This window comes from Eptesicus fuscus, chromosome 17 (assembly GCF_027574615.1).
Source record: "Eptesicus fuscus isolate TK198812 chromosome 17, DD_ASM_mEF_20220401, whole genome shotgun sequence".
Lineage (NCBI taxonomy): Eukaryota > Metazoa > Chordata > Mammalia > Chiroptera > Vespertilionidae > Eptesicus > Eptesicus fuscus.
Window position 1 is genome coordinate 33,337,428 of NC_072489.1, and position 13,601 is coordinate 33,351,028.

General features: G+C 38.1%; 1 protein-coding gene across 2 annotated transcripts in view; it reads right to left on the minus strand.

The window, feature by feature from the left end:
* Positions 1-1,166: 1,166 nt before the first annotated feature.
* ASAH2 (N-acylsphingosine amidohydrolase 2) overlaps positions 1,167-13,601 on the minus strand; it is a 57,604-nt gene continuing 45,169 nt past the window's right edge. The window contains exons 15-21 of one of the 2 annotated variants that reach the window (XM_054729219.1): positions 13,339-13,378; positions 12,484-12,579; positions 9,592-9,687; positions 7,942-8,088; positions 5,921-5,980; positions 3,185-3,273; positions 1,167-1,396 (exon numbers count right to left, since the gene is read on the minus strand). In XM_054729219.1, coding sequence (XP_054585194.1) covers positions 1,207-1,396; positions 3,185-3,273; positions 5,921-5,980; positions 7,942-8,088; positions 9,592-9,687; positions 12,484-12,579; positions 13,339-13,378 — 718 coding nt within the window. In that variant the 3' untranslated portion in view covers positions 1,167-1,206. Of the gene's footprint in view, positions 1,397-3,184; positions 3,274-5,920; positions 5,981-7,941; positions 8,089-9,591; positions 9,688-12,483; positions 12,580-13,338; positions 13,379-13,601 lie in introns of those variants that run through there. The other variant, XM_028127602.2, reaches the window with a different exon arrangement.

A 13,601-nucleotide genomic window follows, 5' to 3' on the forward strand; every position in this document is an offset into this window, starting at 1 on the left:
GGAGGATATACCTGAAGATTACTGGTTTTTAAATGCCTCCCCAGAATTTATATTTTAAATTGATTATTTTCTCCTACAAAATAGTCACCTTTTGATAATTATACATTCACCCAAAATATGGTCTCACGAATTGAGCTCACCAGCTGTCATTGTACCAGATACTTGTGCAATGCTGAGTATGAGAACAGGTCTTAATAAATATGTTATGATTGAATGGGTCCATACTGAGTGAGTGAGTGAGTGAGTGAGTGAGTGAGTGAGTGAGCGATAGAAGAACATGAATTTAAAGCCTCCCCTTTGAGGACTCCCTTCTAAGTTAATATCACTTTCATGTTAATATCTACAGTAAAAGCAAAGCTTTGTGGTTTGGGGGTAAATTTGATAAGTGAGAACGGTCAAAACTCACCGCGAACAAGTCTTGGGAATAAGAGATACAATTTAGTGGGATAAGGGCACTTAGGGCAACACAAGGCATAATCCAAATATTACAAGTCTCACTTTCTGTAAGTGGGCTCTGAAGGCAATTCCAGAAATGATTTGTGCATCAACGATAAATCTGGATTGGGCACATCAACCCCAGAGTGACTGCTCTGAGAGGCTGTGCTCAATACAGAAACACTGGCATGCTAGTTTTCATGCTACTTTCTCTAGTTGGGCTTATATATTTATGGTGTTTATCGTCGATATTTATATGCTATTCTTTAAATGTGACTGATGGGAAAGGTCGGGTAGCTTTATGCTAATCTTAAATCCATAAAATTTTATTTTTCCCCTCTGCAAAATGAAGGGTCAAACTAGGTGACCTCTCTACACTTTTCCAGTGCTAACATTCAACAGCTCTATAAATAAATAGTTTAAACTTTGTTCACACGTCTTCAACCACTCTTACTAGCATTTCCGAGGCTTTATAGAGGGAGAGCTGTTGCTTTAAACAGCCACAAGTTCCCAAGGGAAATCATGCTGTAGACCATGAGGTAAAAATTGCTAGACCAAGGTAAAAGGAACACATACATATCACACACACACACACACACACACACACACACACACACACACACACACACACACACACACACACCTCTGTCCCATTAGCAGTAAACTCCAAACTGGGACAACTATAGAAGTCATCAGAATAGTTTACATTCATATGAAATCAGTGACGTAATTTATACAGAGCAAAACTTTAAATGCGGTGTCAACTTTTCACTAAGTAGTTACAACTTCAAAATCGGAGGAAGTACTTTCAAATGAAAGTATGACAGCGGGCTTGAGAAAGTCCTGCTTCCGATTGTGTCCAAAGTATCTTATTCTGTAGATCCCAGGCTTGGCAGTATCTGGAATATGCCATTGTATCGTTGCATTGCTATGACCCAGTAATCCCTTGTGCCAATAGAAACTGTTGGTAGGAAACAAACAAACAAATCCAATTTTATTCTTTAAAAATGTGTGGTGAGAAAAACATATGATTACTCATTAAATGAATATGAACAAGGCACTAGTCTAGATATTCAGAGTATAGCAATGAACAGAACAGAGATAAATACTTACTGCCTAGAGAAGGACTTGTAAGGAACAGCCATTTGTAGAAATACCTTTGCTTGTTCCATCTTTCTCATGACCTAAACTCTAGCCATCCCAGAAAGGCTTATCTGATATTCAGAACATGGATGTCTCCTGCTTTAGAACTGCCATAGCATCTTTTAGCCCTTGTCATCCTCTGCTGTAACTGACACTTCTAATGGCATATGTGCCGGACTCTATTCTGAGGACACAGTAGTGAGCAAGACAGACATGGTCCAAAGTTTCTGTGTTTCTCAATGATAAAAGAAAGTCAATAAGCACGTAAACCACAAATAACCTTAAAACTGATATGTGAAATCAGTAAGACTGGTATGTCTAAGGAGGTATCATTTAAACGGAGCCCACACGTGTTTAAAGGAAGAGGAGACAGAGTGCAAAGTGTCTGAAGTAGAAAAAAAACTTGGTACAGCCACAGAGCAGGATGCAGGCCAGTGGAATTAGGACAGAGTGAACCGTGGAGGTGTGGTGGAGATGACAGAAACAGATGGAGTCAAATCACATTGGTCCTTATAGACCAGGACACGGGGTTCAGATACTCTTCTAGATACAGTGAGAGGGGATGCACTAACTGACCGATATCCTTAGTTATGTAGTAGAGAGTAAATCCCCTGGACTCAACATTCTGTTTCTCAGTAATAAGCTTGGTGCTCTTGAACTGCTGCTGATGAACAAAGCAGAGAGCTATACATCGTCTCAGTGTTGACTGCTATTCTGATTTGGGGCTTTTGAAAATAAATCAGCCCTTTTTTACTATCTGTATAACCTTATGTTAACAATAAATATGTATTTACTCCTTGTTTTTAAGCCACCTATACCCTAGAGTCCTAAAGATGAGAGGGAAAAGGTATGCCCATATTTAGGTATGGCTATCAAATCTCTATTTTCAGTTAACCATGTGAACCAAACCAACATGCAAATAATCACTTAGTTTAAGGTGATCTGAATTAGAAACAAAATGCCAAAAATGTCCCCCACTTCCATGCCACTGTCCCTGTGGTGAAATTTGTAAAAATTGGGAACAGAAACATTTTCTTATTTTAGACACATTTTTAATCTTCAAAATATCTAGTCAGCTCAGGTATTTGGTAACAAAAGGCACAGCAATGCATCTTTTGAAAACCATGAGCATAATTCTTTGTGATGTAAACACTCAGCTCCTGTGTTTTGGTAATTCAAATGAAGAATCCTGGACCATATTTGTTGGGTATAGACTCATTCTTTCTTTTTCCAGAAGGAATGCCAGGCTCTTCAGAGCTATCTCATCACCTTCACCTAGCACCCCTTTTCAACCAATTTGCAAGAAGGCTAGACAGCTTTTAGGAGTAATGTCTTTGACTATGGAAAAAAAATTAACAGATGTTTGTAAGAATGGAGGCCATAACCTCATTAGCACCTAATCTTCCAGAGGCACACACTACCGTTTTGTAGAAAAACAGAATCGAAATGAGGTCTAATAAATCAACTAAATATGGCCGGACAGCTCCTTGGGAATTTGCTATCATTAATATCATGTATTGAGCCAGTCTTCCCATTTGTCTTCCCTACATTACTAACCAACTGTTTTCAAGACCTGAAAGACAAAATATTCAATAGACATGCTCACCGAGTCTCCCAGGAGGCATCATTATGCACTACCTGCCATGTCGCTGAAGCGTCCTCATATTTCTCCACAGTGAGGAAAGTCTGATGGGTCTGAAATGCAATTAACATAATTGATCAGACACTGAACAGTCACAGAAGGACACTGTCTGTGAATACTCCCCTTGTTGACTTTGTGCTAACCTAGCAATACCTTGAGTAAAATGTATTAGAATTTCACCCAAATTCTTATTGTGTTCCTCTTAACATTCGACACAATATCTGTAGAATATTAATTTATTCAGTCTATTAAAAGACCCTGACTTTTTAAAGAAATTTGAATAAAGCATAATTTCAGAGCTGTTAGCAAATTTTTGGTAATTAGGGCAGAGAAGAGACAGAATAAAACTTGAGATTTTAAAAAGGCATAAATCAAACCTTTTCATGACAGGTTAATTGACCCATATTCCAAGAGTTTCCCTAGTCACCTCAAGATTTAGGAGGGAAAAAGGGTCTCCTCATCTTTTCAGATATATGAATTATTAGTAAATATGCCTTCCCCAGTGAAAGAATTGAAAAGGATGCATAAATCCTCTCTGTCCTGGGGTGCTAAAAGAAATTCCTATATTTTGTCATGGATTTCTAGAAATCTCATCATAAGCAAATTTTATTTTCCCATTGTAAAATGGCTATAATCATTTCTTTCAGACCAAGAATTCAGCTTCAGATAAAGCACGGATTTGAATAATATAACAAATTAAATGATACAAAGGCCATAAATCTCCATTTTGCCACCAAAAAAAAAAAAAAATCTTATATTGTTGTCCTTAAGGGCATGACTTGTATCTACTCCACCTTTCTCCATCACAGCCCATGATACCTGATATTTACAGGTATTCGAATCAACTTCTGCTGAATGGATCACTTACTTACAGCTGGGCCAGGGGATTATTTCAAATTATTTTCTAGTTAATCAACTGATGGACTATATTCAATAAAGAAGTTTTTATAACCATGGTTACTTGTAAAAAGAGCTTCTTTGCCAATTAGAGCAGAGGGACATGGGGCAGGGGGGTGGGGTTGGAGGCGCAGTGCTTTAGATGGGGTAGAAAACAGAGTGGGCTCTAGTTCCTAAGTCTAGAGTACAAATCAGAGAACAAGTCTTGGCCACTGCATATGTGAATTATATGACTATCCTTTCCCCACCTCCTAACCTTAATCTCTTCCAGTTACATAATTAGTTAATATTTAATAAAAGTTACTTAATCTCTCTAGGCCTCAGTAAAATAGGGATAATAAAATGTAATTCGTTGAAGAGTAGCAAAGATTAAAATAGATTCACGGGATGATGTACATAAAACACTTAGCCTAGTACATGCAAATAGTAAGAATTCAATAAATAGTGGTGAGGATATGATGATTATTACTAATAAAGGGTACTGGAACCTGTTTTACACCGAGTCCCAGAGCCTTCTTAGGAATTAATTTTATTTTCACTCCAGTGCTTTAAAGCATTTTGCTCTTCTGCTTCTCCATGGCGATAATGATGAGAACATTTCTCCACCCTAAGGATATCAGGTGACAGCTACTCCTGCAGTTTTACTACAACACTTTGCCCTCCTCAGAAAAATAATGTTATAAACATGTAAATCTCTGGCACAGATTGAATCCCTAGAGAATTTATTTCAAATAGGTATATGTTAATTACCAAAGCAGCAGAACATTTTTTCCCAATGCCCTTTAGATAATGCCATATTGCCACAATTGTTATCAAGGCAATAATAATAATTCTATTTTAATGAACAGAAGTGGGAAGGCTCATTTGGAGGAAAGGTATTTGGGTTTCTAAGTGACAATGGGCCCTGGGAAGAATGGCTTATCAATAGAGTGTCTGACCTTGAAGTCACTTTCATATACCCATTCCCTTTTTCTTCTATATTTATTTATTCTTTGAATTTTTATCATTAGAAGGCGCCTGGTTGTTGCTTGTGTACTTACAAGAACACTGTAAGGGAGTTGCAGAGAAGTAAAATTACTTCACTTTATTAATAGACATATAACATATATACACTTTATCATATATATGTATGATAAAACAAAAAGGTATGACATGATATGTAACCTATTATTAACAGTGATTACCTCTAAAAAGGTTTATGAATAGAGGGGTCCTTTCACATTCTATCTTAAGCACTTTTATACTATCTGTTTTCACATTAGAGATGTGCCATTTTGTAAGATTAATAAATAACTATCTTATTATAACCAGTAGCAAAGAACAGGAAATGGACAATGCAAGATAAAGTAAAGAGCATGGATCAGGGCTCCAAGCCAGGAGCGTGTCCCCACTCAGAGATCCACGATTATCCGCAACAGTAGAGGCCGGACCAGAGGCAGCAGTGTAAGAGGAGAGGAGCCAGAGGGAGTGGAGGGAGCCAAAGAAACACTTCACTCTTGGGCCTTTGATTATTCTACCAAATGTAGTTGAATTTTTAGATTGGAATACATAAATGAGATTTTATTCAAATTTACGTCTTCTCAGGAGACAATGTCTTTTTCATGGTGCTATATGTGGTCCTAAGTAGAGCCAGCGAAATGTTTTCTATATGTTTATTTTCCAGACTCAATTCCACATTACATGTTCCCACTAAAAATTCCCCCCACATAAAAAAATCCTCCAGTTGTTAACCAAAGGGATAGTCAAGTGTATGAAAGGCTAAATGGTGAATTTAAATTTATAAAAAGAAGCATTGGTGCTTACCCGATTTTCTGCTGAATTCTTTGGGTTAGCACCTACAAATGTAACTTCAGCAACTTCTCCCTGAAAATAAAAATTTATTTTATGAGCTCTAATAAAAGTATTTTTTTATTTTTAAAATATTTTTATTGATTTCACAGAGGAAAGGGAAGGGGAGAGGGAGGGAGGGAGGGAGGGAGGGAGGGAGGGAGGGAGGGAGGGAGGGAGGGAGGGAGGGAGGGAGAGATTAATGTTACCCTGATACCAAAGGCAGACAAAGACCACACATGAAAAGAGTCTGCAAATATCCCTCATGGAGATGAATACAAAACTTTTTAGCAAAATATTACCAAACCAAATTAAATAATATGTATACCAAACCTAACGAATATTTATTTAATATCTAAAAATCAACTAATGCAATACACCATATTAATAGAATGAAAGACAAAAACCACATCATCATTTCAGTAGACATAGAAAATCATCTGAAAAAATCCAATAACCATTCTTCACAAAAAAAAACTCTCAATAAACTAGGACTAGAAGGAAACTTGTATATGCCCTTCGCCTAAAAAAATTTACCCTTAATTACTGAACACTTTCCTTCCAAGTATTAGAAATAAGACAAGGAAGTCCAGTGTTTCAAAGTTGTCTTGGGAAATTCTAGCCAGTGCAATAAGGAGGGAAATTAAAAGCATCCAGAAAAGAAATCCAAAAGAGAAAATTAAGCATGTTTTTATCCATAGATAACATGATATTATATGTATACATTTCTAAGGACTCAACCCTCACCCCCGCCCCTCCAAAAAATCTATTAGAACTAATACTTAATTTAGCAAAGTTGAAGAACATTATATACTAGAAGCCTGATGCATGAAATTCTTGCATGGGGGCGGGGGGGGAGGGGGGGGAAGAAAGTCCCTCAGCCCAGCCTGCACCCTCAGGGTATGTCTGACTTCTGGTGTAGGCCCAGGAATCAAGCCTAAACCGGCAGTCAGACATCCCTCTCGCAATCTGGGACGCTGCATGCACCAGTGACCACACTTTTCATACAGGTGAAAGGCATCTTGTTGTTGTATGGGCAGCTACATTTTTTTGCCCTGATTATAAAAAGTAGTACATAACATGGTCCTTCTGAGGCAGTCGTACCACTTTCCCCATCTTATGGGTGGGAAAACTGAAGCAGAGACAAGTTAAGTAATTGGCTTTGTCACACAGTTACAAGTGTCAGAATCAGGGCTGACCACAAAATGTGCAAGCCAGAGTCCATGCATGTCATCGCTGCATCATCCTGTTTTTTCCGTGTTAGAGTAGCCTTGCCAGGTTTTAATTTTTAAATCTAGAGACTGTTCCCAATATATAGGGTAGGGTCCCTAGGCCTGGCCGGTGATCAAGGCCGATCAGTGGGGCGACCGGCTGGCAGGGTGATTGAGGGGCCCTGCTGGCACCCACCTTGGCTGGCGACCTGGCGCCTCCTGCTGGCCGTCCCCATCCCCCAATCACCACCACTGCCACTGGTCGCCTCGCTCTAGGGGGGCAGATGCTCAACGCAGGAGCTGCCCCCTACATTGAGCGCCTGCCCCCTGGCAGTCAGTGCATGTCATAGCGACCAGTCGTTCCACTGTTAGGTCGATTTGCATATTAGGGTTTTATTACATAGGACTGAAGGACAGTTAATACAAAATAGCAGTGGTAAAATCCTGATTCATTTCTATGTGCTTTTCCTAACCTTGATTTAAGAGACAACTTTTCTGAGCTCCAAAGAATGATTCCATAACCATCCATTTAAGAAGGAAAAGAATAATTGGGATTTTAGAAATTCAATTTTGCATAATTACCACCTGAAAAATAATTATTTCCCCATTATCATGTTTGCAGAGCCTCTACAGAGATAAAAACAATTACCAAAATTATTGTTGCTTAACAGCTGATGATCTATGGCATCATTAGAGGCAGGCGGTGCCATTAACAACACCTTTCCCCCCACTCCCCACCCCCAAACACAGGCTTCAAGCATTCCAAGGTCTCTTTGTGAATCTTACCACTCTGTATTTAGAATTCAACGGCTGCAGGACATCCCCAAAATTCTTGCCTATTGGTGCTCTATCCACAATATTAGGAATTAATGGTTTTATCAGTTCTTTGAAAAATGGAGGCTCTGGACCTCTGCTCAGATTGGCCACTGTGTCCTAGAACAGAGAACATTTGCTTAAGAAGTGCACAACGTAGAGACAAAGACTCTTTCCCAAGTTCCCCATCCCCAGAAATGCCTTCATTAAAGAAATCTATCCTCCCGCCCTCCCTCCCTCCCTCCCTCCCTCTCTCTCTCTCTCTTTCTCCCTTCAAGAGCCTAGCTAACAAAATGTGAGGGGCACCCCTTGCTAAAATGTGAGCCTAGATGTGCATAAGGTAAACTTCTGTCACTAGAAGACAGTTTTGGTCATAGGCAACACTCTCACTTCCCTAAGCAGCACAGTTCAGTGACCACAGTGGAAGCTTGGAAGCACGTTACACTCTTCAGATTCTAGGAGAACCAGTTTTTAAATGTGTGACCTTGGACAGGAGTCTAACACATGATAAGCTTTCGTAACATGACACTGAAGTTAGTCTTTTAATTTTTACAAAGTGTTTAGCCTCTCTTATCCAGAATCGGTACCAAGTTTTGTTTTTTTCTAAATCCTCCTCTGTGCTGATTAAAGACTATAATAAATGTATTTTTAATTTAAAAGTTAAGACCAGCCTATATCCTGACTGGTTTAATGTGTTTTCCACAAAATTTGCCACCTTTAGTAATGTCATCAAAATGTTAACTTCAAATTTTAAATAGCCTCCCTATGGCTTTAATGTACTTTCATAATCACTTTATATGTTTAATTTTTACAGCAAGCTATATATAATCTATTATCACTCCTGTACTACACATGAGAATATAGGCTTGGAGTAGTTTTTCAAGATCATATAGCTAGTCTTAGATACATAACCATAAAACTGTGAAACAAATTTCCACAAAATAATTCACACTTTTCTTCCTAAATACCACTATAAAATTTGAAGACTCTATTTCCATAGGAAGAGCTATAGACCTATGATAACAATGAAAGTTAAACAGTGGTTTTCTCTAGGGATGGGTTATAAGTTTATACTTTTCTATGTAATCTGAATAATCTACAAATAGTTATAGCTTCTATGATGAAAAATAAAATAGTTCTACTTTGAAAAAAATGTATCAAAGCTCAAATTAAGATTATAATGAAACAATAATCAAAATTATATCCTAATACCTCATATTGAAACTTCAAACACACATAGTAAGCAATTAATTAGATGGCGGCATAGGAAATTGCCAGTATTCAACTACAGAAACAGTAATTTCATTTGTTTCAATTTAATATATTCAAGCTCTTGCTTTGAAAGGCCTTTACTGTCTTTGCTATGTCATAATTGTTTTACACCTTCCTGGGGCTCTTATGGTATTATACAATAGCAGTTACCACCATCAAAAGGCATTTACTAAATCCAAATTTACTCTCTGTTTCATTTCTTAGGAATACCTCATATACATATGTGTATGTGTGTGTGTGTGTGTATAAAGGTTTTTTTTAAAAACTGAACACTCACAGCTAAAGTTCTTATTTTGCTTCCCTCTGTATCTCCCCACCTCTGAGACAGACACGCGTACAATTTTTGATTACCGTAGCAATGGCCTTAGCAAGGCCTCTGTAGAGCTGGATGTAAGCAGACAGGGTGTGTGGTCCATAAATTGTAGATGCTGCCTCATACCGCTGAACCTGCAGGAAAGGCAGGGCCGTGTTGTACACCATTCTGCTTATTTCAATCCACTTACAGAGGTGTCACACTTAGGGAGGGGTAGTGCTCAGACATCGTGTGTCATTCAAACTGGCACAATTCAAGATTAATGATGACAAAGGCAGGGGGAGGAGGCATTTTCATTTACCAGCTAAAGTACATGGCTCCCATCAACTATTTGCTAAAGGCAGTGGCTCCTCCTGGCTTGTGCCATTTGGCCTGTCAGTCCATTTAATCTGAATGTAGGTACTAGCTCCTGCGCTTATGTCTATTTTAAGTAGTTGTAATACAAATGTTTTCCCCTACAGAGTACAGCAGGAGAAAATTTTAACCCACCATAGAGCTATAAAATAGAACCAAATACATCTCCTTTTGCCTGAGCTCCAAGCCTTTGGTTGTTTTCCAGGATCCTCAAATTCATCAGACCTCAAATGGAACTCCTCACTCCAAATACACCAGCTTTCCCTGCGATGTTCTTCATCTCAGTGAAGGCCAGCCTTCCTGTCTCCCGTGCCAGGACCAGCTGGCCATCATCAGGTTCCTCTCTCCCCCATCCCACCTCCTATGAGTCTCCAAGTCCTCATTCCTTAAAATCTCTTGACTCCTTTCATTTTCCTCTGTCTCTACTGCTTTTACCTTGGCCAAACGCTTACCTCTCACCCCAATTACTACAGCTTCTTAATCAGTTCTGTCTCCACACTTGCCCTTTGGATTCATGTTCTGCACTGCCATGCTCGTGACGGTTCTAAGTCACAAATTTGATAAGAACATTCCTTTGAGTTCTACTACAGTTCCCCCAACACCTTCCTTATTGAGGCAATGCTCTGTAGCACAGCATAAAAGACTCTTCACTAACCCCTGCATGGCACTCTAGCCCCTGTCTCACTACGCTCATCATGCTTAGTCCATGGAACTCAACTAATCATGGCCTCTTAAATGTACTAGGTCAACCCCTCTGGACCTTTGCATATGTAGCTCCCTCGTTATGAAACACCTCCCCTAACTTTTATTTGCCTAATTAGCCCTTACTCTCAAGAACTCAGACAGATGTTACATCTTCCAAAAAAATCTGCCAGTCCCCATGCTCAAATACTTAGTCTAGATGGGTGCTCTCTTTCTCTTTCTTTCTCTCTCTCTCTCTCTCTCTCTCTCTCTCTCTCTCTCTCTCTCTCTCTCTCATACACTTTGTGCATCCCTTTCACAGAAATGTAATCATCGCTTTCTTCTCTTTTACTAGACCATAAATTCTAGTGATCCTGAGGACAGGGGCAGATTCTTATTCATTTTTATACCCAGATCGTGGCTACTACTGCATGTCTCAACATATATCTGTTGAATGAATGAGTGAATAAATAAATGAACTAATTAATACCAATCTTTGCAGGAGCATGTCCCTGAACCAGGAGATAAGCTTGTATTTGTGCCATGAACTCCTTTGATCATCTACTGAGGCCTATGGACCCCTCTCAGATTAATATTTCTAAATGCATAAAATAAAATGCATGGTTGACAAAGGCAACTAATTAGACTGAAATACATTAATAAATCAATTTTGTGATAGATAATGTTTGCGCTTCTTTATTGAACAACAAGATTCAGCAACAGATTTAATCACTACTGTGGTTTTAAAGTAGGGATGAGAGTAAAAGATATTCCCAGATCTTAAATAATGGTGTGTGATATTAAAAATACGTGTGGTTCCTATTGGTGACAAAGTCAGAGACACTGCTAATATTATTGTCATTTGTCATCTATATTCATAATTGGTGGAAATGCTAAATAATAAATAGTTACAGATAAATAAATAAAAATGAGTAAATGAAAAAGTATTCCCATTCAAATTTAGCCCAATTAAGAACCTTTATTCAACAGGATTTCCTAGAAGGTGGGGCCCTTTGAGAAAGTCAACAGAGGGCCTGATGCAGATTCCATGGCTGGTATCACTGAACATTTGCCAAGAGGTAGACTACATGCTTGGCTATGGATTGCAGATATATTAGAAAGCATTAGTTGCTGGACTCTAAACTATTCTCATGTTTTACTATTGTTAAAAAGTACTTGGGCTGGGCTACTTTCTGTACTATTTGTAAACAAGGAAACATCACCAACCAGCAGCCTCCCCTAAATTCTCTGTGACTCTGTTGCTTAGTCTATACCATCTATAATATCTATAATAATAAAAGCATAATATGCTAATTAGACCAGATGGCCTTCCAGATGAAGCCGAGACTGCAAGGGAAGCCCGGGTCCCGGGTGCCAGAGGGAAGCTGGTGCTGGCACCTGGGGGAAGGAAGGCCTACTCTTGCACGAATTTCGTGCATCAGGCCTCTAGTGGATATAATAATATCTTGCTGCAGGGCTTATTATGAGGATTAGTTAAGATCACATTTGCAAGGTGTTTAGCTAGTGCATTCAATAAATGGTAACCAGCAGTGGGAGTATTCCTAGGTCCTACACAAGGGTAAGGCACCAGAAACATTAGGGATAGAGTTAGGAATGCTGCATGCCACAACCCAGACTTACCACCAGGCTCCTGACAAAATAACTTATTTCAGGAAAAGTGAAAGTCAGTGAGACTAGATTTCTAACTTGAACTTGTAAATGGTCAATCTAGAACTACCAAACACAACTTCTGGCTTATCATTCTCTTATCTGTCCTAAAACAAAGTCATCTCTCAAAAACATGATTATGTAAATCCAGAAAGAAAACCTGCATTTAATACAATAGTCTCGGCCAGGGTATATTTCACTTAAATGATAAAGACGATTCACCCTACCTGGTATTCTTCATAGGTGGCAATGTAATGTGTATATACATTGCATAGACCTGAAATAACAACAGTCATATCCCGCATCCCATAAGTTGCAAACTCCTGGGAGGGGGAAAGAGGTAGAGCCCAGTTAAATTACTCTTCATCTTAAAGTTGATTATAATCCCAGTTATACTTAATCACACATATGAATCATTAGTGTAAGATGTCTCTCTTAACAATATTCTTCCTACTGATCAAAACTGCCTGAGAATGCAGAAGTATCAGAGAGTCCTGGATAAAAGGTATAACTGCACTATAGTTGGACAAATCAATGGATCTGTGAACATCTTAATGGTTGCATTTAAAGATGTAGGATCTTCTTATTACTAAAATAAAGATATTTTATCAATTTCCTATAAAATTATAATGGGAGGTTACTAGCTAATGATAGTAGCTATTCCCAGGCCCAAGTAATAAGGCATTTGCTGATTATGTCATTTTAAAACCATTTACAATACTTCTTGAATATAAATAAAATACGTAATTCTCAGTTAGTGTTAGATTTTATTTAGATAAGACTTTAAGATATTAAGATACTCACAGGTTATTTACCATTTAATCCATAAAACCATTATTAATTTTTAAATTATTAATACATAAATATCAATAAAATATTTTAACCTGACTATAGTTCCCTTATATTTTTTAATTTATTCTTATACCACAAATATTTCATATTTACCTCTAATCATTACTTTCAAGAAGTATAAAACTCTAGTTATTTTAGCAAAGATTAATTTAAAAGATATTAGATCATATGGCTAGAGAATTCTTTTCACCAAATATAAATGCATAGATGTTATTTTATTTTTAACTTACTGCTTTAATTGCCTCCCGAAATCTTCGTCCAGACATGGTCCTGGGTGAAGAAAAGAGAATTATCTAAGTGTTTTCCTACTTAGAATATGTGCAAAGTATGCAAAATGACTTGTAGTAAAAGACAAAAAGTTACCCTGACTCATTACACAATCGTAAAGTATGTAGGAACTCAATGACAAAGCTAAACTAAAGTTGAGCCTTTTTCCTGGCTGTCATATCTTCAAAACAAATTCTAAAATGAAAACAGATAACTTGAAGGAGAG